The sequence below is a fragment of the Somniosus microcephalus genome, chromosome 3, assembly GCF_052327205.1.
Source record: "Somniosus microcephalus isolate GS21.2 chromosome 3, FLI_Smic_1.0, whole genome shotgun sequence".
Taxonomy (NCBI): domain Eukaryota; kingdom Metazoa; phylum Chordata; class Chondrichthyes; order Squaliformes; family Somniosidae; genus Somniosus; species Somniosus microcephalus.
Window position 1 is genome coordinate 165,845,296 of NC_140989.1, and position 27,293 is coordinate 165,872,588.

General features: G+C 46.2%; 1 protein-coding gene across 2 annotated transcripts in view; it reads right to left on the minus strand.

Annotated features, from left to right (window-relative positions):
• The window catches only part of adgb (androglobin), a 399,345-nt gene that overhangs the window by 138,587 nt on the left and 233,465 nt on the right, over positions 1 to 27,293 (minus strand). For both annotated transcript variants that reach the window (XM_085981859.1, XM_085981860.1), the window contains 2 exons: positions 23,727 to 23,858; positions 19,569 to 19,662 (listed from right to left, as the gene is read on the minus strand). In XM_085981859.1, the coding sequence (XP_085837985.1) occupies positions 19,569 to 19,662; positions 23,727 to 23,858 (226 nt within the window). The remainder of the gene's footprint in view (positions 1 to 19,568; positions 19,663 to 23,726; positions 23,859 to 27,293) is intronic.

The following is a 27,293-nucleotide window of genomic DNA, read 5'->3' on the forward strand; positions in this document are numbered from 1 at the left end:
AGTAAAGACCTGTTATAACCAACTCCTGCAGTCCGTGTCTCAATTACACACGGACATAATACTGGCGATGAGCAGATCTGAACTTACCTACAGTCTGCACCACCTCATGGGGATCCATCCCTGAAGCGAAGTTGTCAGAGGTCGAGGCCAGAAGGAAGAAAGAAAAAAATAAATAAAACAAACAGAAGAAACGGGCGTCGACCGTGGGCAACCGCCTCTGATTCATCGGAGTTGAAGATTTGCAGGAGAGGCTGTCAAGAGCGGGGCTTGGTTATCCTGTCGATGGTGTTCCAGCTAAGCGGGCTGGTGGCAGGTAGTACACTGATCCTTCCTGGGCTGCGGCGGGCTAGAGCTCGATCGGGTGGCTTTTCAACGGGGCCGAGCAGCGTTGTTGGGAAGAGGAGAGAGAGAGAGAGGGTGGAGCACACAGGGCGCGGCCGGTGATACGAAGCCGGGCAGCATACAGACCCGAGAAGAAGGAGGAAAGTGTCCCGTAGGGTTGCTCCGACGACGGGGAAATAAAAGAAATTAGAAGCGCAGAAAGCCGCGAGGAGCTGCAATTTGCCACGGGAACCACGGAGAGCGGCGTTAGCAGCAGCGCAGGGGGAAGTGCGCAAAGACCATAGGGCGTCACCATCAAGGCATAAAACGCCAGCAACAGCACTAGCAGCAGCGGAGAAGACGGAAAGCGCGGGAGGCGCCATTTTGTTAAATCGGCGAAGAAGGCAAAGCGCAGGAGGCGCCATCTTAGATTTCCAAGATGCCGAAGACTGGCAATATCACTGCCTTCGATAATGCAATAGAAGGCTGGACCACGTATGTGGAAAGAGTCAAAGTATATTGCGAGGCAAACGAAGTAGCCGATGAGAAAAAGGCATCGGTACTACTAAACTTAATGGGCACAAGAACGTACGGCCTATTGCGGAACCTGATTACTCCAGCCAAACCGATGGTGAAGAGTTTTAACGAAATTGTTGATATCCTATAGGAACACCTAAATCCTACACCGCTGCTGATAGCAGAAAGATTTAAATTCCACAGGAGGAATCAGCATAAAGATGAGAGCAATGCTGATTACCTTACAGAACTACGCAAGCTATCAAAGCACTGCCAGTTCGGAGCAGGACTGACAGATACTCTACGGGACAAATTTGTCTGTGGACTCCTGAGTGAAGGAACCCAGAAGAGGTTACTCTCAGAGAAAGAGCTGATGCTAGATAAGGCTTTAAGCGTGGCAGTATCGTACAAAGCAGCAGCAAGGGGAGCTGTGGAAATACAGCAAAAGCCACAGGAATACGGCACCCACGAAATGACACGGGGATTTGAAAAATGTTATCGCTGCAGCAGAACAACCCATGACCAGAAGGACTGCTGGTCCAAGGACAAAATATGCAGGCAATGCGGAAAGATGGGACACATTGCACGAGTTTGCAGGTCTGGGAAGAAGACTAACGACAACAAAAAGGCTACTAAGGAACAGTACAGGAAAGTACAAAAGATGATGGACAGTAGTTCCGAAGACCAGATGAGCGATAGTGAATCCGGGAACAAGAGACTAAGCTGTCTCAAACTTCACAACGTAATCGCAAAAGAGGATCACCGAACCATTTGGGTCACCCTCACGATAGCAGGGTCCCAAGTCAAAATGGAATTGGATACAGGATCAGCCCTGACCGTCATGAATCGACGAGACTACGAGCGGCTATTCTCACACATACCCTTGAAAGAGACATCCATTGTCTTGAAGACGTATACGGGGCAAAAAGTATAACCCAGAGGGAAAATAAGGGTGCCTATCGAATACAACGGCAAGGAAATACAGAAATTGTATCTGGTGGACCACCGTTATTGGGACGTGAATGGATCAGAAAGATAAGTTTAGACTGGCACTCCATTCAGGCACTGACGGTGGCTGGTAAAAAGGATGACGACGTCACACCTGGACGATTGTCAAAAATCTTAGCTAACGTCAAAGAGGTATTTCAACAAGAACTGGGAACTCATAAAGGCGTAACCGCCTCGATAAAAATAGAAGAGAATGCAATTCCCAAGTTTTTCAAAGCAAGGCCGGTACCATATGCAATTCGCCCAGCCGTCGAGGCAGAGCTGGAGAATCTGGAGAATGCAGGCGTGTTATCTAAGGTAGACTGGAGCGAGTGGGCGACACCCATCGTTCCTGTCATGAAGAAAACGTTAAACAATAAGTCTGAGGAGCCAAGGAAGGTTCGCATCTGTGGGGACTTCAAGGTGATGGTGAACCCAGTCCTTCACACAGTACAATATCCTCTCCCGAGGAAAGAAGATATTTTCGCCTCACTATCTGGAGGGAAGCGTTTTACAAAAATTGACCTAGCACAAGCATATTTGCAGATGGAGGTTGAAGAATCCTCTAGGAAGTATCTCACGATAAACACTCACAAAGGTCTTTACCAGTATAATCGACTGGTATTCGGAGTAGCATCAGCTCCGGCGATATGGCAAAGAGCGATGGAACAAGTCCTGCAAGGGATTCCGGGGACTCAGTGTTACTTGGACGACATCCTAGTGACAGGTGAAGATGACAGTGAACACCTTGCCAACCTAGAGCAGGTGCTCACTAGACTAAGAGAACATGGGCTACGAGCCAATCGCCCCAAGTGCGAGTTTTTAAAGAAACAGATATCGTATTGTGGCCACGTGATTGATGAAGAGGGGTTACATAAGTCCCCTGACAAAATTGAAGCGGTAGTTAAGGCTCCAGCACCTGAAAATGTGTCGCAACGGAGGTCATTCCTCGGATTGGTGAATTACTACCATAAGTTTTTGCCGAATTTGTCCACAATTCTGCACCCACTGCACGCCCTACTACAATCTGGAGTAGCATGGAAATGGAGCGATGAATGTAAGCGGGCCTTTCAGAAGAGTAAAGACCTAATCACTTCAAGAGAAGTATTGGCTCACTACAACCCATCACTACCGATAAGACTGGCGTGTGATGCGTCTCCCTACGGCATTGGAGCGGTACTGTCACATAAATTCCTTGATGGTTCAGAGAGGCCGATAGCTTTTGCGTCACGCTCGTTAACTTCAGCCGAGCGTAACTATGCCCAGATTGACAGAGAGGCCCTCAGCCTGGTGTGGGGGGTGAGGAAGTTCAATCACTACCTGCACGGTCAGAAATTTACTCTACTAACTGATCATCAACCTCTCATCTCCATTTTCAACCCTCAGAAGGGCGTACTGATAATGACAGCACAACGGCTACAGAGGTGGTCCCTTTTCCTAGGGGCACACCAATATGACATCGAGTACAAAGGAACTAAACAGCATGGGAATGCTGATGGATTGTCGCGCCTACCATTGCCGACGGTGGAAGAAGCACCTGCAGTGGATCCAGTGGAGATATTCCACTCGACCATAGTTGAATGTCTACCTGTGATGAATGCAAACATAGAAAAGGAAACACGAAATGACCCGACACTCTCCTGGGTCTATGATTTAACGGTGAAGGGATGGCCAGCACATGGCGAACCACTGTTGCCAGCATTCTCGCCGAGAAGAGAACAGCTGTCAGTGTGCAGAGGAACCTTGATGTGTGGATCCAGAGTAGTAATTCCACCCAAATTGAAGGATAGAGTGCTCAATGAGCTCCATGAGGGTCATCTGGGAGGGGTAAAAATGAAGAACTTAGCCAGAGCGTTTGTGTGGTGGCCGGGAATCGATAGAGAAATCGAAGAGATGACCAAGAGCTGTACAGGATGCCAGAAGGTCCAAAACGCCCCACCACAAGCCCCTCTACATCCATGGGAGTGGCCCTCATCTCCATGGCAAAGGGTGCACATTGATTTTGCTGGTACATTTATGGACTCGTTGTTTTTAATTGCGGTGGATGCACATTCAAAGTGGCCAGAGGTAATAAAAATGTCCTCAACCACCACAGAAAAAACTATCACAGTCTTACGAACCATATTCGCCAGAAATGGGCTGCCTGAACAGATTTGCTCCGACAATGGACCACAGTTTGTGTCTGAAGAGTTCCGGAGGTTCTTAAAGAATAATGGTGTTAAGCATTACACATCCGCCCCATATCATCCAGCCACCAATGGATTGGCTGAGAGGTTCGTTCAAACATTCAAGAAGGCTATCAAGGCAATGTGTAATGAAGACATACCCCTACAACACAAGGTGGATAACTTCTTGTTTGCCTACCGGAATGCGACACATGCGGTTACCAACCAAACTCCAGCCATGATGTTCTTCAATCGAAGACTATGATGCCGTTTGGATTTGGTTAAGCCAAACATCAGAAGAGATGTGGAGAACAGGCAGTTTCAGAATATGAATGAAAGGCCGACCAGGAGTTTTAAGATAGGTCAACCAGTTTTGGCCCGGGACTACCGCACAGAGAAATGGCAGCCAGGAATGATCTGTACACGGCAAGGACCTCTAATGTATACCGTGGACGTTGGAGAGAGCATTGTAAGACGCCATGCTGACCAGATTCTAGAGTCACTGGAAAACATCAATTCCACACCAGGATCCGATACACCTGGTGATGAAACCGAAGTACCAATTGCATCTACCTCAGAATCGGGAATATTGGAAGCAGATGAACCCAACAACGACGTTGATTCCGAATCAACTCTGCCAGAAGAACCTGATACCCCAAAGAGGCGTTATCCAGACAGAATCAGGAAGCCTCCTCAACGACTGAACTTATAATTGCTTAACTTCAGCTAATGTATATGACAACTGTAATTGTAAATATGTTATTTAATTATTAATCGAATGTTATGTACTGTTTAGCTAAAAGGGGAGGAATTGTAGTGTATGTACTTTGCAGGAGGAACTATATTCTGCAGCCCCTGTATACTGCAGTACCAGTAGTGACCACCCCTGTATATAAGCCTGTGTAGTAACTTTGCATAGTTAGTTCCAGTTTGTCTCCACTCAGTAAAGACCTGTTATAACCAACTCCTGCAGTCCGTGTCTCAATTGCACACGGACATAATAGATGAGATCCCCTCTCAATCTTCTAAACTCCAGTGAGTATAAGCCCAATCGACACAATCTCTCCTCGTACATCATTCCTGCCATCCCAGGTATCAGCCTGGTGAATCTTCGCTGCACTCCCTCCATGGCAAGAACGTCCTTCCTCAGGTAAGGTGACCAAAACTGCACACAATACTCAAGGTGCGGTCTCACCAAGGCCCTGTACAACTGCAGCAAGACATCCTTGTTCTTGTACTCGAACCCTCTTGCTACGAAGGCCAACACACCATTTGCCTTCTTAACCGCCTGCTGCACCTGCATGCTTACCTTCAGCGACTGGTGCACAATAACACCCAGGTCTCTTTGCACTTCTCCTTCTCCCAATCTATTGCCATTCAAATAATAATCTGCCTTCCTGTTTTTGCCACCAAAGTGGATAACCTCACATTTATCCACATTATAGTGCATTTGCCATGTTTCTGCCCAATCACCCAACCTGTCCAAATCGTACTGGAGTTTCACGACATCCTCCGCACAGCTTACCCTCCCACCCAGCTTTGTGTCGTCTGCAAATTTGGAGATATTACATCCAATTCCCTCATCCAGATCATTAATATATATTGTGAACAGCTGGGGTCCTAGGACCGATCCTTGCGGTACCCCACTAGTCACTGCCTGCCACTCGGAAAATGACCCGTTTATTCCAACTCTTTGCTTTCTGTCCGCCAACCAGTTCTCTATCCAAGTCAATACCTTGCCCCCAATCCCATGTGCCTTAATTTTGCACGCTAATCTCTTATGTGGAACCTTATCGAAAGCCTTCTGAAAGTCCAAATACACCACATCCACTGGTTCTCCCTTATCTATTTTACCAGTTACATCCTCAAAAAATTCCAGTAGATTAGTCAAGCATGATTTACCTTTTGTAAATCCATGTTGACTTTGTCCGATCCTGTCACTGCTTTCCAAGTGCTCTGCTATTACATCTTTTATAATAGACTCTCGCATTTTCCCCACTACCGATGTCAGGCTTACCGGTCTATAATTCCCTGCTTTTTCTCTACCACCTTTTTTGAATAGTGGGGTAACATTAGCTACCCTCCAATCCATGGGTACTGTTCCAGAGTCTATCGAGTTCTGGAAGATGACCAGCAATGCATCTACTATCTCATGGGCCACTTCCTTAAGTACCCTGGGATGTAGGCCATCAGGCTCTGGGGATTTATCGGCCTTCAGTACCATTTCCCTACAAATACTGATTTCTTTCAGTTCCTCCCTCTCATTAGACCCTCTGTTCCCCGGCATCTCTGGGATGTTATTTGTGTCCTCCTTTGTGAAGACAGAACCAAAGTATGTATTTAGTTGACTTGCCATTTCCTTGTTTCCCATTATAAATCCCCCTGATTCTGACTGTAAGGGACATACGCTTGACTTCACCAATCTTTTTCTCTTCACATATCTATAAAAGCTTTTACAGCTTTTACATGCCACCCAAAACTTAATATATGGAGAAAGCTTTTTGAATATCATTATTTTACAGCATTGGACAGCAGGCGCATGGGAACACCACCACCTCCAAGTTTCCCTCCAAGTCACACATCATCCTGACTTGGAAATATATCCTGGAACTCCCTCCCTAATAGCACCAAGGGAGTAACTTCACCACATGGACTGCAGCGGTTAGAGAAGGCAGTTCCTCACCACCTTCTGAAGGGCAATTAGGGGTGGGCAATAAATGCTGGCCTTGCTAGTGACGCCCACATCCCATGACGAATTAAAAAAAATACCTCTACTATTTATATGTCTCAGCTGTGGCTCAAAGGTATCAATACTATGTACTGCACTGTCGGGGATGTCATTTTTTGGACGAGATGTTAAACCAAAGCCCTGTCTGCCCTCTCAGATTGTAGGGGGTGGCGTGTGGTGGTGTTTGGCACGTACGCCCAGCCAGTTGTGCCCCTGACTGTTTATGAGCGGTTCGAATCGCTCCCACGCCCCTGGGTTCTAGACACCGGACTTAGGTACAGGCAGCAATACAGAAAAGACTCGAGTAGACAGGTGGTTTGGATGTAAGCAAAACTCAAGATTTTATTAAACAGAAAAATAACACCGTCTTATGAGAAGTTACCAGTGTATAAAATTACAGGCCAATACAAATAACTATATTTATACAGGGAATGGGGAACACACGGCACATTGAGGGAAAACAACTATCTTAACAATCCCCTTATCCTTATCCCACCCCCTATACCTAACTAGATTAAGCTATGAGGGGCCAGAATTTATGCTTACCAATCAAAAGGGGTCTGCTGAACTCAAAACAGCGGTGGGGTTCGGGGTTCACTCTTGGTGCTCTCTGGAGTCTGCCGTCATCACGTGGTCTCCGGGTGCTGCAAGGGCGTTGTCCAGGTTCGAGTACCCCAAAGTTAAAGTCTCTGCTTTGGTACTTTACCTTGCAGGGATGATGGTTCCTCTTCCTCGGCCGACAGTTTGAGTTTGCATAAAGATAGTCGCAGGTCAGCTGAGACTGAAGGCCCAATCATTCGAAGCTTGTCTTCAGTCGTCTCCTCAGTTCGTCTTGCCTCCTCGCCTCATCGCGTCCCGCCTCGCCTGGCCTGGATTGTCCGTGTCCACCCGATGTAGTGCCTGGGCGATTCCAGATGGAGTGGGGAAAGGCACGGGCAGATGCCAGGGGGTAAGTGCGGGATGGGGAAAGAGCAGCAGCCACGAGGGCGAGGAGCAAGGAGAGGCCAGAGAGAAGAGAGAGATTGCTACCCGGGGCCTTCAATTATACTCCTACGGATGGCTCTTATCTGCGCGCCAAATCAGGTTAGTTCTTTGTCTTAATCTTGGCGAGCTATTTTAAATAATGGTAGCAATCTATACTAACTGTTTTTAGATGGCCGGTAATCGCATCTACTGCTCGATAATTGACTTGTTTTGTTATGAATGCACCTTGATGGGCCTGTCCAGCCTCGATGGCTTCCTTAATCTGTTCCTGATTATTTATGCAAACTGCTTGATGACCTTAACTATAGGCCTAACTGGGTTTAGATTTGTCTCCAATTTGATCTAATACATAATTCAAAGTCCTGTCTGGTTTTGAAAATGCAAAGTCTCTCTTCACAGAAACTGCAGTTTTGGTTTCGATTTCTCCACAAGCTGCCTGCGTCGCAGAGTCCAAGTTTTAAAATCTCACAGGCTTTCTGCCACGAGGCGCGGATGCCATCTTGGGTGCCCTTTTTGACTTAAAATGTCCATGCAGGGTCCCTTTTATTAATAATAACCTTTGGGGAAATGTAGAAATTTTGCAAATCTTACAAGATTGGCATTAGAGATCCATGGCACTATTTGAAAGATGAGTTCTCCCGGGGTCCTGGCCAACATTTATCCCTCAATCAACACTTAAAACAGATGATTTGGTCAAACATTTCATTGCTGTTTACGGGAACTTGTGCACAAATTTCCAACTGCACTTCAAAAATATTTTGTTGGCTGCAAAGTGATTTGGGATGTCCCGAGGTTGTGAAAGGCACTATATAAATGTGAGTTCTTCATCTAAGAACATAAGAATTAGGAGCAGGAGTAGGCCACAGGGCCTTTGAAGCCTGCTCCGCTATTCAACAAGATCATGGCTAATCTTCGACCTCAACTCCACTTTCCCGCCCGTTGCTCATATCCCTTGATTCCCCTAGAGTCCAATCTCGAATTCATCCCGGCTCACACCTTATATAAATATTGGAAGTGTGCATCCGCTTTACATTCCCCCCTCCCTTCAACTCACCCTTGGTGGCATGCCTGTAGCCACTTCGACCCATACGATGGAATTCCCTCCTTAAACCCCTCTGTTTCTACATCTCCCTCTCCTCCTTTCTCTTTCTTTGGCTCAATGTCCATTGTTGTCTGATTATGCTACTGTGAAGTGCTTTGGGATGTTTTGCTACATTAAAGATGATATATAAATGCAAGCTGCTGTTGCTCTCATAATCCAAACACGTGCTTGAATATATTTTCTTCCCTACGAGGTATACCTCATTTTCGGGCCTTTCTTGAGGTATGCAGTTGTTCCACAGAAGTGCCAGCAGCAAAGTTTTGAGCAGGTAGTGCAGGTCTCCCAGCAGCCCACCATGTTTTCTGCTGAACAGTTGTGGAGGCTCCGATTCCATCAAGATGTATGTATTGTGAAAGGTGCACAGAAAACAAGCAATTCATTGCATACTTTTTTCTGCCCTTGGTCACATACTGTCTGCATGTGAGCAATATCCTTTTCTACTGACAAAAGTGAAGGAAGTATAATATGCTGTACAAATGGCATGTGAGCCTTCCACTCTCAGAAGGCTCAATATAGAAAGTTCAGAGAGGAAATGAAAAAGGAAATACAAGGGGCAAAGGGGTATGAGAATAGATTGGCAGCTAACGTAAAAGGGAATCCAAAAGTCTTCTATAGGCATATAAATAGTAAACAGGTAGTAAGAGGAGGGGTGAGGCCAATTAGGGACCAAAAAGGAGACCTATGCATGGAGGCAGACAGCATGGCTGAGGTACTAAATGAGTACTTTGCATCTGTCTTTACCAAGGAAGCAGATGCTGCCAAAGTCATAGTGAAAGAGGAGGCAGTTGAGATGCTGGATAGGGTAAAAATTGATAAAAAAGGAAGTACTAGAAAGGCTGGCTGTACTTAAAGTAGATAAGTCACCAGGACCAGATGGATTGCGGAGGTACTGGCCACAATCTTCCAATCCTCCTTAGAGAGAGGGTGGTGCCAGAGGACTGGAGAATTGCAAATGTTACACCTTTGTTCATAAAAGGGTGTAAGGATAAACCCAGCAACTACAGGCCAGTCAGTTTAACCTTGGTAGTGGGGAAGCTTTCAGAAACTATAATCCGGGACAAAATGAACAGTCACTTGGACAAGTGTGGATTAGTTAAGGAAAACAAGCATGGATTTGTTAAAGACAAATTATGTTTAACTAACTTGATTATGTTTTTTGATGAGGTAACAGAGAGGGCTGATGAGGACAATGCGGTTGATGTGGTGTACATGGACTTCCAAAAGGCGTTTGACAAAGTGCCACAAAATAGGCATGCCAGCAAAGTTGAAGCCCATGGAATAAAAGGGATAGTGGCAGCATGGATACGAAATTGGCTAAGTGACAGGAAACAGAGAGTAGTGGTGAACGGTTGTTTTTAGGACTGGAGGAAGGTACACAGTGGGGTTCCCCAGGGGTCAGCACTAGGACCACTGTTTTTCTTGATATATATTAATGACTTGGACTTGGGTGTACAGGGCACAATTTCAAAATTTGCAGATGACTCAAATCTTGGAAGTATAGTGAACAGTAAGGAGGATAGTGATAGACTTCAAGAGGACATAGACAGGCTGGTGAAATGGGCAGACACGTGGCAGATGCAGAAAAGTGCGAAGTGATACATTTTGGTAGGAAGAACGAGGAGAGGCAATATAAACTAAAGGGTACAATCCTAAAGTGGATGCATGAACTGAGAGACCTGGGGGTATATGTGCACAAATCGTTGAAGGTGGCAGGGCAGGTTGAGAAAGCGGTTAAAAAAAGCATATGGGTTCCTGGGCTTTATAAATAGAGGCATAGAGTACAAAAGCAAGGAAGTTATGATGAACCTTTATAAAACACTGGTTCGGCCTCAACTGGAGTATTGTGTCCAATTCTGAGCACCACACTTTAGGAAGGTTGTGAAGGCCTTAGAGAAGGTGCAGAAAAGATTTACAAGAATGGTTCCAGGGATGAGGGACTTCAGTTACATGGACAGACTGGAGAAGCTGGAGTTGTTCTCCTTGAAATATGGCTTATTCCGTCACAATTCAATGGCATTACCATCGCCAAATCCTGCACCAACATCCTGGGGGTTACCATTGATCAGAAACTTAACTGGACCAGCCGCATAAATACTTTGGCAACAAGAGCAGGTCAGAGGCTAGGTATTCTGCGGTGAGTGTCTCATCTCCTGACTCCCCAAAGCCTTTCCACCATCTACAAGGCACAAGTAAGGAGTGTGATGAAATACTCTCCACTTGCCTGGATAAGTGCAGCTCCAACAACACTCAAGAAGCTCGACACCATCCAGGACAAAGCAGCCCGCTTGAATGGCACCCCATGCACCACCTTAAACTTTCACTCCCTCCACCACCGGTATACTGTGGCTACAGTGTGTACCATCTACAAGATGCACTGCAGCTTCGGCAGCACCTCCCAATCCCGTGACATCTTCCACCTAGAAGGTCAAGGGCAGCAGGTGCATGGGAACTCCACCACCTCCAAGTTCCCCTCCAAGTCACACACCATCCTGACTTAGAAATATATCGCCGATCCTTCATTGTCGCTAGTCAAAATCCTGGAACTCCCTACCTAACAGCACAGTGGGAGTACCTTCACCACATGGACTGCAGCGGTTCAAGAAGGCGGTTCACCGCCACCTTCTCAAAGACAATTAGGGATGGGCAATAAATGCTGGCCTTGCCAGCGATGCCCACATCCCATAAATTAATTTAAAAAAACTGATCTGACTACAGTTTCAACTTGGCATCCTTCAACTTCAGATGTGCTAACATGGCTTTTTCATGTATGCCATTCTCATAGAATCATAGAATGGTTATAGCACAGAAGGAGGCCATTTGGCCATTGAGCCTGTGCTGGCTCTCTGCAAGAGCACTTCAGCTAGTTCCACTCCCCTGACCTTTCCCGGTATCTCTGAATTTTTTTTTCCTTCAGGTACTTATCGAATTCTCTTTTAAAGCCATGACTGAATCTGCCTCCACCTCCCTCTCAGGCAGTGCAGTGCATTCCAGATCCTAACCACTCGCTGAGTAAAAAAGTTTTTCCTCCTGTCGCCTTTGGTTCTTCTGCCAATCACCTTACATCTGTGTCCTCTGGTTCTCGACCCTTCCACCAATGGGAACACTTTCTCTCTATCTACTCCGTCTAAACCCCTCATGATTTTGAACACCTCTATCAAATCTCCTCTCAATCTTCTCTGCTCTAAGGAGAACAACCCCAGCTTCTCCAGTCTATCCGCGATAACTGAAGTCCCTCATCCCTGTAATAATTCTCGTAAATCTTTTTTGCACCCTCTCTAAGGCCTTCACATCCTTCCTAAAGCCCAGAATTGGACGCAATACTCCAGTTGAGGCCGAACCAGTGTTTTATACAGGTTCATCATTATTCCCAGCATTGAAAGGAAGTGAGCAAGCCGTAACCTCATAGAGACACATGAGGTGGTCCAATGCAGTAGATCTGGTACAGTACTTCATACTAAACTGTACACCACAGCGTGGGGGACACATAGTCAAAACAGCGAGGCAGAAGGTTATTTGAGGATTGATATCAGTTCTTCAAACAATGAATGACTAATTTGTGGAAGGACCACCAGTGTAGGGGAAGCAAGAAGTATAGAATCATTCAGCAAACAGCTGAATATGGTGATTGAATTAGTAGGTTTGTTCTAGATGGCTGAGCTAAAGATGAGCTAAGTGGCTTTCCTCATCTGTACCTGACCTATGACCTGTAGCTTCACTGTGCTGTTGAACTCTATGTACACACAGAGGCAACCTGTTATCTCTATGATGCAGCAATGTATTCAATACTGTCTGATTGCAGTGACGTCCCCAACGGGTGCCTGTGTAGAACTTCAATCCAGGGGTCACCATTAGTGATGATGCCGATCTAGATGCAGGTGAGAGATGGTGGCTTTGTGAAGTGCAGCCTCCTTGTACACCGGCCCTCTCTGAGGTCACAGTAGCCAGAAGGTTGTGGGTTCAAGTCCCACTCCAGAAACTTGAGCCCATAATCCAGGCTGATGCTCCAGTGCACGCTGAGGGAGTGCTGCACTGTCGTACGTGCCATCTTTTGGATGAGACGCTAAACTGAGGCCCCATCTTCCCTCTCAGGTAGACGTAAAAGATCCCACGGCACTTTTTCTAATTAGAGCATGGGAGCCTGGTGTCCTGGGCCAATATTTAGCCCTCAACCAACATCTAAAACAGATTTTGTGGTCATTATCACATTGCTGTTTGTGCGAATTGGCTGCTGCGTTTCCAACTTTACATCAGTGATTACACTTCAAAAGTACTTCATTGGCTGTAAAGCCATTTAGGATGTTGTGTGGTTGTGAAAGGCGCTTTAGAAATGCAAGTCTTTTTTTCTTTTCTCATACCTTTGTGGTCCTCTCAGCACCTCAGATATTTCAGAGTCCTGAAGGTCTCCAGCGTGTCCCTTCATGAGATCCCTGGCCATCATCTCTTGCTAGTCCTGCTCCTCCTCCTCCATCATATCCAGAAATAGACTTAGTGATGCACCCACGCTATCTAAAGTCTCATGCTGCCAATAACCATAATCTGTGTGCAGCTTCACACACCACACAAGCAAATATTATTGGGCTGTAAGCTTGATACTTTTATTTGGCTGCTCTGCTTCTAAATAGTTTAAACAGTGCAATTTTTCTTTCCAGAAACTTTTATATCACCTGATTAAAACCCTTCAAAAAATAGTATTATTGAGAGGATTTCACCAAGTGTAAGTCAGCAATCATCTTCAATATTGTTTGGTAAACACACTACTGCTGTGAAGAGCCTGGTGGCTCTGAGGACAATCTAGTTAATGGATACACTGTTAAAAGAAACATTTGCACATTCACCAATTAATTCCCTGCATTACAGTATTTATTTAAAGTGGATGATTACATTTGCCACAGGAGTGACCTATTTCTATCTTTTAGATGGGAATTTTAACCCCCAAATACAGGTGGGCTTGGATCGGGTGGGATATAAAAATGTAAAAAATCTCAAACCTGACTCCAACCCACCCACTTTCGGAGGTTGATGTGTCTCCAACTCTCCTATGTCTCCGGCCCCCCAATGCATCTCCAGCCCTCTCAATGCATCTCTGGGCCCCCCAATGCCTCCGATCGATCCACAGCCCCCGACCCATGATCTCTCCCTCCCTCCTCTCCGCTCCCTGGCTGCAGCCTGATGCCGAAGGCTTACCCGCCGACAGCCTGCCAGCCTCTCAATCTGGATGGCTGCGGCCAAGAAATGGAGACTAAAAATGTTAATCAGGCTCTGCCGTTAAATTCGGCAGGGCATGAGGGAAACCCATTCTTCCCGGTTTCCCGACCACAAAACACACCCCACCCCACCTCCAACTCCCGAGCTAATAGCAGGGCCTTATTTTCTGGGCTTCTATTTTAAAAAATAGATTAAAAGGTATGGCAGTAGATAAGCAGTGGCTAGCATTTAAAGAAATGTTTCATAATGCTCAACAAAAATACATTCCATTGAGGAACACAAGCTCCATAGGAAAAGTGATCCAACCGTGGCTAACTAAAGAAGTTAAGGATAGCATTAGATTGAAAGAAGACGCTTATAATGATGCGAAGAATAATAGTGAGCCTGAGGATTGGGAAAGTTTCAGAAGCCAGCAAAGGATGACCAAAAAATTGATAAAAAGGGAAAAAATAGAATGAGAGAAAACTAGCAAGAAATATAAAAGCAGATTGTAAGGGCTGGATTTTGTCAATGGGGAGCTTTTGGAAGCAGGACTCCCACTTTTTGGGTTGTAGCCCCGCCTCCATCGACTTGTGGCCAACCCACGCTATTGTCCCTTGATTGACCTTGTTAAGCCCGCCCAGCGGGCTCAGCAGGCCAATTAAGGGACACCTGGTTACGGGTGACATCAGCGATTGACATTTCACCTGTCAAGAGCTTTTGACAGATGAAAAATCAGCGTTTGACAGCTCTGTGAAGCTGTCAAACACTGACAATCTGTCTTCTAACTTGAGTCCTTCTATTCAGACTCAGTTAGAGAGCTCTCCAGATCAGAAAGCAGAGGCTGCAGCTTTTGACAGTTCAGCGGCCATTCTGCTTTCTGTGCCGGTGAGCTGAGGGAGGAAGCCTGCAGGGGAAAGTAAAGGTAAGTAAAACTTATTAAAACACTTTACACTTACGTCACACACTTACCTCTGCACACATGCACCCATCACTCACCTGCACAATGGACATCTCGACCCTTCCAACCACTTCAGACCGATGGTCTGCCTCGCTAACTTGGCGTGGTTCAGAGCCGTCGGGAAGCCCACACTTCAGGGCTAAAAATAGGGATGAGGCAAAAAACTGCCTGTTAACAACCTGTCAACAGGCAGTTAATTGGCACTAAGCCCCTTCCCGCCTTGGGGAGGCGGCTCCCAGCACAGTGTAGGATTCTCAAAATTAACAGATCCCCCATTATGAAAGAAAACCATATTAAAGTGACTTTGGACCCTTGTTAAAACTTCAAGAGTGATAGAAGGGCATGTTGGGCCTAACAAGGAGATTCAAGGTCAGAAACAGACTTGGCATTTTAAAAGGCATGTTCAGGCATGTTTGGAAAAAGGCTGTTACAGAATTTGGGATCTACCTCTGCAGTAGACAGTTTGAGTATTCGAGGTAGTCAAACTGTCTGGGGGAACTGTAAACGTCACCCAGCCCTATCAAGAAATGTACATGCTAACAATAGACCCACGGAAGAACAGCCTCACAGAACCCATCCAAAAACATGCATAAAACAAATCGTTTCACCAACCTACAAAGAATCTCAGGCCCCACAGGAAACTCAAAGCTTGAGGACAATTCAATACAATTAGATAAGAGCTCAACAGCTCAGGAAAGCCATCCCAAAACTAGTCATCACATTTTTAAACTACTTCAACAACTCAGGAAGCCATCCTGAAACCAATTAAACAATTTGCACAGCTCAATGTTAACGAGCCCGCCAAAATCTAACGATACACCTAAACAGATTTGGCGCATAGATTAGCAGGCCTCGATTAGTATAATTGGGGGCCTGTTCAACAGTTAAAGAGTACAGTACAGTCAGTATGTTCACGCAGTTCAACCACAAGGACAGTACAGTTCAAGTTCAGCAAGGCGGAGTAGTTCACACTACAGTACAGTTCGAGCGGAAAGAAGAAACAAGTTTAAGAAGAGCCATCGTCGAGCAACACCAAGATCAAGGAGCAAGCATCTCGAAGCAGTTCTCTCTCTCGAAGAAGTAACACACCATCGGACACCCCGCGGCACCAAGGGCCCCATCGAATATTACCTACAGCCAACTGGGTAATATCGGGCCACCACGACCAACGAAAACCCAACTCGGAAGAAACCGAAGATTCGCAAGTCTTTTCCACTCTACAAACTATCCTGACTTACCCCTGGGTAAGATTTTATTCAAAAGACTCTAGGCCCTATTTCTAACCAAAGAAAATTGGGTACTCACCTGATAGATCCAATACGCACCCTACCACATCAGCGGACTCGCAAAGACTGACCAGCTATGCAGGTGAAGTCCTCTACCGTATCCGGGGTACGGCAGGCCCCAACCGACACATCTAATGAACCCCGAAATCGCGAACCAGCTCAACTGTCAAGGAGTCGCTTTGGTGAGCATTATCCCTGGTCCCTTTAGAGCCTAACTTAGCTAGTAAGATGGGATTGGGAAGGGTGAGGTATTTGTCTACTGTAATTTTTCCCTCGTGTATGTCGGTGTTTCCCCATTTTATTAGAGTGTTATTATTGTGTTGTATTTTCTTTCTCAAATAAAGATCAAAGTTCTTACACCAAAAATCAGTTGTCTGCTGCACTTTTATCACAACCCCCAAATAAGTCCAAGGTCTAGAACCAAGGGAGTGGGAGCGATTTGAACCGCTCATAAGTCAGAGGTGAAGCTGACCCCAAACACCACCCCCTACAACAGGTCGGATGCCTGCCTCCTGGGACATTGGCACGGCGGCGGGTTGGGGGCGGGATGAGTTCCTGCCCCCCAATTCTGCAATTTTATCACCACTCCCGCCTCCAAACCCACCTCCTCGGGGCTTGGAAATTTGAGCCCTAAGGGTTTCTACAAGTATGTAAAAAAGAAAAGAGTTGCAAACGTAAACATTGGTCCCTTAGAGGCTGAGACAGGAGAAATTATTTTGGGGAATAAGGAAATGGCAGAAACGTTAAACAAATATTTTGTATTGTCTTCACAGTAGAAGACACAAAATCCATACTAAAAATGGTAGGGAACCAAGGGTCTAATGAGGGTGAGGAACTTAACGTAATTAATATAAGTAGAGAAAAAGTACTACTGAAACTAATGGGACTAAAAGTTGACAAATCCCTTGGACCTGACAGCCTGCATCCTAGGGTTCTAAAAGAGGTGGTTGAAGACATAGTGGATGCATCGGTTTTGATCTTCCAAAATTCCTTAGATTCTAGAACGGTCCCAGCGGATTGGAAGGTCGCAAATATAACACCGCTATTCAATAAAGGAGGGAGAGAGAAAACAGGGAACCACAGGCCAGTTAGCCTGACATCAGGCATCGGGAAAATGCTGGAATCCATTATTAAGGAAGTGGTATCAGGACACTTAGAAAATCATAACATGATTAGGCAGAGTCAACATGGTTTTATGAAAGAGAAATCATGTTTGACAAATTTATTAGAGTTTTTTGAGGATGTAACAAGCAGGGTAGATAAAGGGGAACCAGTGGATGTAGTATATTTGGATTTCCAAAAGGCATTCGATAAGGTGCCACATAAAAGGTTATTATACAAGATTAGGGCTCATGGGGTTGGGGTAATTTAGTAGCATGGATAGAGGATTGGTTAATGGACAGATAACAGAGAGTTGGGATAAACGGATCTTTTTCAGGTTGGCAGGCTGTAACTAGTGGGGTGCCGCAAGGATCAGCTATTTACAATCTATATTAATGTCTTAGATGAAGGGATCAAATGCAATGTATCCAAGTTTGCTGACGATACAAAGCTAGGTGGGACAGTAAGCTGTGAGGAGAACACAATGGGGGAAAAATTGGGTTGCATTGTGTCTCCTGTTAACGGCTTTATCAGGGCGCAAAGCCCCTAGCACCCGGGCACGGCGCCGCTAATGCCTCCCGCGAAATTCAGCGGGAGGTTAGTGGCGGCGGTAGCTCCCTGTGGTGCTACGCCGCCGGCAATTATGTCATCGCCGTGCGCAGCACCCCGCTCGTGCCCCGGCTGCAAACTCGGTAGCGCCCCCTGTCATATCGCCGGACAATATGTCCGACAGGGTCAGCGTGGCATTTTTGTAGCCACGGCAGCGCAAGTTAAAGGGCAGGTGTTGGGCCGCCATTTTTTTTGGACGATTGCCAGCACCTGCCCCCTTCCCCTTTTTTAGTCGGGGTGCCGTCCGCGATCACTTAGCCCGACACTCCTCGAGTGCTGGGCTGCTTTCCCGGCACCCCGCTCCCCAGTGGTCCAGCAGGGCCCTGGTGTGTGCAGCGCTAGGCCCCCTACCTTTAATCAGGGGAGGAGGCCTGCAATACCGCAGCGCTGACGCGCGTGCCGCTGTTGCATGTAGCGGCGTGATATTCAGTTGTTGTGCCCCAGGAAGGAGGGTGAGCACTTCCAGTAGCGCCCCGCCTCCTACTTGGAGCGCGACCATTGAATTTACAGAGCCAGGGCGTGAAGTTAGCTCCTCAAAAGGGGCGCCACCGAATTTCTCCCCCAAGGAATCGGAAAAGGGATATAGATAGACTAAGTGATTGGGCAGTAAGGTGGCAGATGGAGTATAATGTAGGGAAATGTGAGGTTATTCACTTTGGTAGGAAGAATAGAAAAACAGAATATTTTTTAAATGGTGAGAAACCTTTAAATGTTCAGAGAGATTTGGGTGTCCGCATGCAAGAAACACAGAAAGCTAGCATGTAGGTACATCAAGCAATAAGGAAGACAAATGGCATGTTGGCCTTTATTGAAAGGAGATTGGAGTATAAGAGTAAGGAAGTCTTGCTACAATTGTACAGGGCCTTGGTGAGACCACACCTGGAGTACTGTGCACAGTTTTGGTCTCCTTATCTAAGGAAGGATATACTTGCCTTGGAGGCAGTGCAGCGGAGGTTCACTAGATTGATTCCTGGGATGAGAGGGCTGTCCTATGTTGAGAGATTGTGTAGAATGGGCCTATACTCTTTGGAGTTTAGAAGAATGAGGTGATCTCATTGAAACATACAAGATTCTGAAGGGGATTGACAAGGTAGATGCCGAGAGGTTGTTTCCCCTGGTTGGAGTGTCTAGAACTAGGGGACATAGTCTCAGGATAAGGGGTCAACCATTTAAGACTGAGATGAGGAGGAATTTCTTCACTCAGAGGGTTGTAAATCTTTGGAATTCTCTGCCCTAGAGGGCTGTGAATGCTTAGACTTGGAGTATATTTAAGGCTGAGATAGATAGATTTTTGGATTCATGGGGAATCAAGGGATATGGAGATCGGGCGGGAAAGTGAAGTTGAGGTTGATGATCAGCCATAATCTTATTGAATGGCGGAGTAGGCTTGAGGGGCCGTATGGCCTACTCCTGCTCCTATTTCTTATATTAAGTTTTTAATCAGAACTGCTCACTTCCTCATCCTGACCTATGAAACATCACAGCACCTTTAATTAATGAAAGTATTAATTCAAGTACATTACCTCATACGTAGTACATAATAAATAATAGTGATAAACAATATTTCAGGTAACATTATCTTTGCAGATCTGAATGTCACTCAGTTGTGTTCAGTGCATCATACCTAAGTAAAAACAAGCCATGTTGCAATGCGTCTGGTTCTAGCATTTCCCAAATTTGCCGCAGGGTTTCCTTAACAGATGCATTTTTCTCTGTCCCTGTATTGGTACAGAAGAATATGTGTTACAGGAGACATGAATAAACTTGCAGAATGGGTGTATAATTGGTAAACTTTAATTTCAATAAAGATAATTGTGAGATGGTGCATTTTGGTAGGAAGAATAAAACGGCCACATACTTGGATAATAAGAGTTTAAATGGGGTAGAGGAGCAAAGGGATCTAGGAGTACATATTCACAAATCATTAAAAGTAGCGACGCAGGATAATAAGGCATAAACACCGACATGGACCTGTTGGGCCGAATGGCCTGTTTCTGTGCTGTAAAGACTATGTAATAATATGTATACAAGGCCATAAAAAAGCAAACCAAGCACTGGTTTCTAGAGGGATAGAACTGCAAAGCAGGGAAGTTATGTTAAACTTGTATCGAACCTCAGTTATGCCACACTTGGAGTACTGGGCACAGTTCTGGTCTTCATCATATTATATAAAGGATTTGGAGGCATTGGTGAAGGTGCAAAAAAGATTTACAAGGATGATACCAGAACTGAACAGGCTGGGGCTCAAGCTGTGGCTCAGTTGGCAGCACTCTTGCCTCTGAGTCAGAAGGTTGTGGGTTTAAGTCCAAAGACTTGAGCACAAAAATCTAGGCTGACATTCCCAGTGCAGTACTGATGGAGTGCCGCAGTATCTGAGATAGTCTTACAGGTGAGACGTTAAACCGTGGCCTCGTCTGCTCTCTCAGGTGGATGTAAAAGATCCCATGGCACTACTTTGAAGAAGAACAGGGGAGTTATCCCGGTGTCCTGGTCAAGATTTATTCCAAAATCAATAACACTTAAAAAAAAACCATGTGTCATTATCTCATTGCTGTTTGTGGGAGCTTGCTGTGCGCAAATTGGCTGCCACGTTTACTACATTTTACAACCGTGACTACACTTCAAAAGTACTTCATTGGCTGTAAAGTGCAGTGGGCCGTTCTGAGGTTGTGAAAGGCGCTTGAGGGGGCAGGGGGGAGTCCAAAACTAAAGGTCATAAATATTAGGTAGTCACTAATAAATCCAATAGGGAAATTCAGGATAAACTTCTTTACTCAGTGAATGGTCAGAATGCGGAACACGCTATTTTTACAGTGATATGTAAATGGAGAAAGCATGGCACTGATCTTCCTCCCACCATTACAATGTAAGTGAGGTTGGAGGGCTTGTTTCTGGCCTTCCTGCCTCACTTTGCTCCCACTGTGACCAAGTGGCACCCACTTCCAGTGGACCTTAAAGGCAAGTGCGGTGGCCTAGTGGTTATGATACTGGACTAGCAACCCAGAGATTTTGGGCTAGATTTTCAGTATAGACAGTTTTGGGGCGCTAACCTTAGCGCCCGCCCGAAGTTAGCGCCCGCCCCAAAGTAGCGCCCCGTTGCCGGAAATTCAGTGGCTTCGCCCTAAGAGGTTGGTGGAGCACTAAAAGAGGCGTTCCACTACTATCTTTAGGCGCTAAGCCGGCGGTGCAGAGCGCAACACCCGAGCTCGGGCGCAGCGCACGGCAGACACTCTGGTGCCAGTGAGCTCTTAAAGGGGAAGGGTGCATGTGTTTTTTTCAAAGGCAGAGTCTGGGGGGGAAAACAGCAGGAGGAGGAGGAGGAGGAGGAGGAGGAGGAGGAGGAGGAGGAGGAGGCCGGAAACATAAATGCACCGTTCACAACAACACACTGGATCCTTCCACACAACACATGCAGACTGCCTTTTATAGTGCAGGAGGAGTGCCCTTTAATTTGCGCTCCCCAGGGTGTGTTGCGTTCCATTTTACAAACGCTCTGGACGCCAGCCGCACAATGGGGCGGTCCGACTGAAGTTTGGATTCGGGGCGGCCAAAGGGCGTTGCACGAGGATGTGACGTCATTTTCTGCGCGCGCATCCGGGCGGCCGCTAAACTTTGCACCGGCGCTAACGGGCAACTTAATTTGGGGCGGGGCGCAAACTGCGCTGCGCCCGGGCGCTACACGCATAGCGCCCGAAAATCACTTCTCTTAAGGCGCTAACTGCTGGCGCAAGCAACTGAAAATTTAGCCCTGAGAGTTTAAAGTTGTAATAATTAAATTCAATCAACTCTGGTAATTAGGAACATAGGAACAGGAGTAGGCCATTCAGCTCCTCAAACCTGTTCCACCATTCAATTAGATTGTTGCTGATCTGTATCTTAACTCCATCTACCTGCCTTGGTTCCATAACCCTTAATACCTTTGCTTAACAAAAACCTATCAATTTCAATTTTGAAATTTTCAATTGGCCTAGCCTCAACAGCTTTTTTTTGGGGGGCGGAGGGGGCGGGGGGAAGAGTTCCAGATGAAGATGTGCTCCCTGACATCACCCCTGAACTGCCTAACTCTAATTTTAAGATTACGCTCCCTTGTTCTGGATTCCATCACTAGACGAAATGGCTTCTCTCTATCTACCTGATCAAATCTATACAAATTTGTGGGTTGGCACCAGAAAAATGACCATTAAAACTTCCTGATTGTTGGTACACAAGGAAGGGAGCTTGCCACCTCTACATGGTCTGGTCTACATGTGGCTCCAGTCCTACAGTGAGTGGCTGATTTTAAATGCCCTTGTGGCAAATAAGGATGGGCAATAAATACTGTTTTGCCAGTGTCACACACATCCCTAAAACAATTTTTTTTTCCAAGTTTCAATGCTCCTTTTTAGAAACCCAACAGATCTGTAGGTGCTACGGCCCGAGACTGGTGGACAATACATTGCGCCTGTTCTGTACCCAGGCAAGGGTGGAGGTTGGGGTGGGGGTGGGGGAAAGGAATACTGGGGCCAATACTATATCCACACTTCAAATGGGTGGATACTAAATGAATAATTACCTAACATATGTAACATATATATCACACATATATGTTGATATCTAAATCTATAACGTATTAAAAATCATGTGTATGTGTACATTTCTGTTTTCACCACTTGACTTCCTGTTGTCATGATTTTGTTACAGCTTTTGTGTTAATTTATTCTCATTATTACAGATTCCTATGCCCACATCTATAATGGGATTTGTCTATGTAATCGTCCCTCAGTAATTACACCTTCCAGTAGTGGTGGCAGCGTAATGCTGCTGTCTATCATTGCCCAGCACTCAGGCAAGCAGTGCTGCTGTGGCATCGGTCTTCTTTGTAATTGCTCTCTGGTGGCTTCACTCCTGTTGGCCCTTGTCCTACTGGCCAAAAACCAACCATTACACAAAGCACCATTTTTTATGAGAAGTTGGCTCTGCTTCTTCGTGCTGATGGAGCTTGGGTGCAAAGAATTATTTACTATGCCTCCTAATTTACTATCAGCTGCAAATTTGCTCCCTCTAGCCCTGTGTCCAATTCATTGCTTTACATAGTGAACAGAAGCTGTCCCAGAACTGATCTTCGTGGGACACCACTACTCACTTCCAACCACGATGAGAAATCGGCATTAACACCTATTCTCTGTTTTAGTAGTAACCCGTTTTTAATCCAATTTGCTACAAATCCCCTAATTCCATAGAAATACATAGCAGCTACAACACAGAAATGGGTCATTCGATCCAGCAGGTCTGTGTCTGCGTTTACCCTCCACGTGAGCATAAGTTCTAATCACATTTACCCATGCTGTGCCCATAACCCTTCAACATTTTTTCTTCATCCACTTGTCCAATCTAATCTTGGATGTTGACTTAATTTCTGCCTCTGGAAGTGAATTCCACAGCCTCACAACTCTATGTGTAAAGAAGTTTCTCCAGCATCCTGCACGATTTTACATCCATTAAGGAAATGGATTAATTGATCTCCATGTTCGAACTCCTGCTGTGCGCTCTGGATGTGTGACGCTCTGCACTGGGAGCACTAATATGTATAATCTAGCTCTCTCTGTGTGAGAAGGTAATGTCCTAGGGTCTTAAAGAGGTATAGTTCTGTGATTTTTTCACCCCTTCTTGTTGGCTGGACGCATCCTATACTACATGGTGGAAAAAATAAACCAACTTACTGTTTGCCACAAAATGACATATTGCACATTGATACTCAGTCTCTGAAGCAAAACTCAAATTTGTTAGTCACCTAATTTCTTACCTGCCATTCTGGCCCTCATTATTTCCTGAACGAGTAAAGTTTTCCACCAAGCTTGTAGTTTGGTGGCAGCTTCCCCTTCTTCCTTAGTTGGGCTCCTGTCCTGCCACCCCTCAGGAACTTCAGAAAGAGCACCTTGTTAAAAACATTAAGGGGCTCATGAAGTTAATGGAACATTGAAGATTCGCACTACAAATTGAACATACAGCAGTGACTCTTTTTCCTTTTAACCCCATCGCAGTTGTTGTCATCAAATTTCTATCTGTTTCGGAACAGTATCCTCAGCCTCAAGCATAGCGCACCGACAAGTGAGGCAATTTTCCAAGCCAGTGGACCTGGTGGGGAGCATGGCCCAAAGGGCGCACACCTGGAGATTGCAGCCGTGTCACCGTCAGATTTCCAGACATGAAGTCAGGTGGGGTGGGGGGAAATGTGTGCGGGAATCCCTGGCCCTATCAATCAATGGGGTAAATTGGTCTGTGCCATTCTTCTTCTTAGGCAGTCCCTCGGAACTGAGAATGACTTGCTTCCACACTAAAAATGAGTTCTCAGGTGACTGATGAATCCAATGCAGGACCTACAGTCTCTGTCACAGGTGGGGCAGACGGTGGTTGAAGGGGCGGGTGGGTGGGGTGCTTGGGTTGACGTGCGCTCCTTCCGCTGTTTGCGCTTGGCTTCCACTTGCTCCCGGTGTTCGGCGCCTTCCCGGATGCTTCTCCTCCACCTTGTGCGGTCTTGGTCCAGGGATTCTCAGGTGTCAGTGGGGATGTTGCACTTTTTCAAGGACGCTTTGAGGGTGTCCTTGAAGCGTTTCCTCTGCCCACCTGGGGCTCTCTTGCCATGTCAGAGCTCCGAGTAGAGCGCTTGTTTTGGGAGTCTCGTATCGGGCATGCGGACGATGTGGCCTGTCCATCGGAGCTGATCAAGCGTGGTCAAAGCTTCGATACTGGGGATGTTGGCCTGAGCGAGAACACTGACGTTGGTGCACCTATCCTGCCAATGGATTTGCAGGATCTTGCGGAGGCAGCGTTGGTGGTACCTCTCCAGTGCTTTGAGGTGCCTGCTGTACAAGGCCCATGTCTCCGAAGCATACAGGAGGGCGGGTATCACTGCTGCTCTGTAGACCATGAGCTTGGTGCTGGGTTTGAGGTCCTGGTCTTCAAATACTCTCTTCCTCAGGCGACCGAAGGCTGCACTGGCAGACTGAAGGCGGTGTTGGACTTCGTCATTGACGTCTGCCCGTGTTGACAGTAGGCTCCTGAGGTATGGAAAGTGGTCCATGTTGTCCAAGGCCTCGTCATGGATTTTGATAATCGGGGAGCAATACTGTGTGGCGGGGGCAGGTTGGTAGTGGACCTTTGTCTTACAGATGTTTAGTGTAAGGCCCGTGCTCTTGTACGCTTCGGTGAAGGTGTTGACGATGGTTTGGAGTTCGACCTCAGAGTGTGCGCAGACGCAAGCGTCGTCTGCATGCTGTAATTCGATGACAGAGGATGGTATGACCTTGGATCTGGACTGGAGGCGATGGAGGTTGAACAGTTTCACATTTGTTCTGTAGATTAGCTCCACTCCAGCGGGGAGCTTACTGAGGGTGAGATGGAGCATTGCAGCCAGGAAGATCGAGAAGAGCATTGACACAGCCTTGCTTGACCCCGGTCCATACGTAAATTGGGTCTGTGGTGGATCCGTTGGTCACGATCACGGCTTGCATGTCATCGTGAAGTAGGCGGAGGATATTGACAAACTTTTGAGGGTAGCCGAATTTGAGGAGGACACTCCATAGTGGTCTGTGCCATTAGTGTAAAAATGGGTCACAGTGAATCGGCAGCTGGTTTTACACTGCGCCCGATCTTCCTTTCCATTGAAGGCAAATGGGCATGGTGCAAAATGGGCTGCCGATTCATCGTGAGCCCGTTTCACACTAATGGCACAGACCAATTTCAACCCCCTTATATGCGTCAGTTACCTGCTGGATACAGCTGTAGGCTGAAGGTTGGGAGGTTCACATTTGGCTCCAGCTGTGTGTGGAGTTCGGTGCTGGCTTTGTTCAGGAATCAAAGCAAGTTTCTTCACACCGGCTGTTCTCGGCTATAATGAATTTTGCACACAGCCTGTGCACAGGCTCCAAGTGTACACACTACATTGCGGTGCATTTAGTGTAGAATAGGCCTCAGGCCTCTGGCCTAATATGCCATCAATGTGAGGGCCACTGGCCATTGCATTATTGCTCTCTAGATTTCTCCTCGAACCTTCCTGAAAAAAGTGCAACAGTGCTATAACCTTCAATTGGCTGTATCAACAGTTCCCTTTTACGTATGTCAATCGACCTGCAAGTGAAATACATTTTCTTTCAAGTGTAGCAGTACATGTTGCTGCTACCATGGAAACTACATGTTCTTTTAAGAAAATAACTAATGGTGTTGTAGCAGCAGTAAGTGCTGCTAATTGGTCCCTGATAATTTCTGAAATGTTTTAAAATGACACTGATGCTGCAGCCATGGCTCAGTGGTAGCAGTCTTGCCTCTGAGTCAGAAGATCGTGGGCTCAAGGCCCAGTCCAGGGGCTTGAGCACAAAAAAATTTGGCTGACAATCTAGTGCAGTGCTACTGAGGGAGTGCTGCACTGTGGGCAGTGTAGTCTTTCGGATTAAGATGTTAAACTGAGGCCTCATCTGCCGTCTTAGGTGGACGTAAAAGATCCCATGGCACTATTTCAAAGAAGAGCATGGGAGTTATTCTCGGTGTCTTGGCCAATATTTATCCCTCAATCAACACCTAAAAACAGATGATCTGGTCATTATCACATTGCTGTTTGTGGGACTTTGCTGTGCACAAATTGGTTGACGCATTTCACTATGTTACAACAGTGACTACACTTCAAAAGTACTTCATTGGCTGAAAAGTACTTGGGATATACTGAGGTCACGAAAGGCGCTATATAAATGCAAGTCTTTCTTTTTAAGTTCACTGTCTGCTTCCGGCACACAGTAGCAGAGTTAATGGTAATCTGTGGCTACAGAACCTTCTTACAACTAATGCGCACTTGATTCCTATGCTTTGAAATTAAGATAAAAATTTGCATGAACATTGGAGCACCTTTTTGAATAGGCGGCGTAGATTTTCCGCCCATGAAATCGGGCATGCAGGGCTGCAGGGAAGCAGACGACAATCCACTGGCTCCCCTATGGAATCGTGCTATGCTCATTTTAGACTGCCATAGAATGCGCTGGTGCATAATGCATAAGAGCTTCCTTTTAACGGGAAATCCTGTGATAATTGCATGATGAACAGTTTACCTGCAATTCTCCGTTCCTTCTGATGGGAACACCCAATGTACATGTGGTAAAAGTTTCTCATATTCCAGCAAGTGATTTAAAAAAAAAAAGGGATTTGAGGTATCTTTGGTTGCTACAACTATATTGATGAAAGGGGTACTGAAATTATTAGCCCTCGATACCTGGAGGTGAAAAAAGAATGACCGAAGGGACGCCAAGGAGTTTCTCCGGCCCAGAGGGGGTTTGCCGTTACCTGCACTTACCTGTGAAACTGTCTTTGCAGAACCAAGAATACC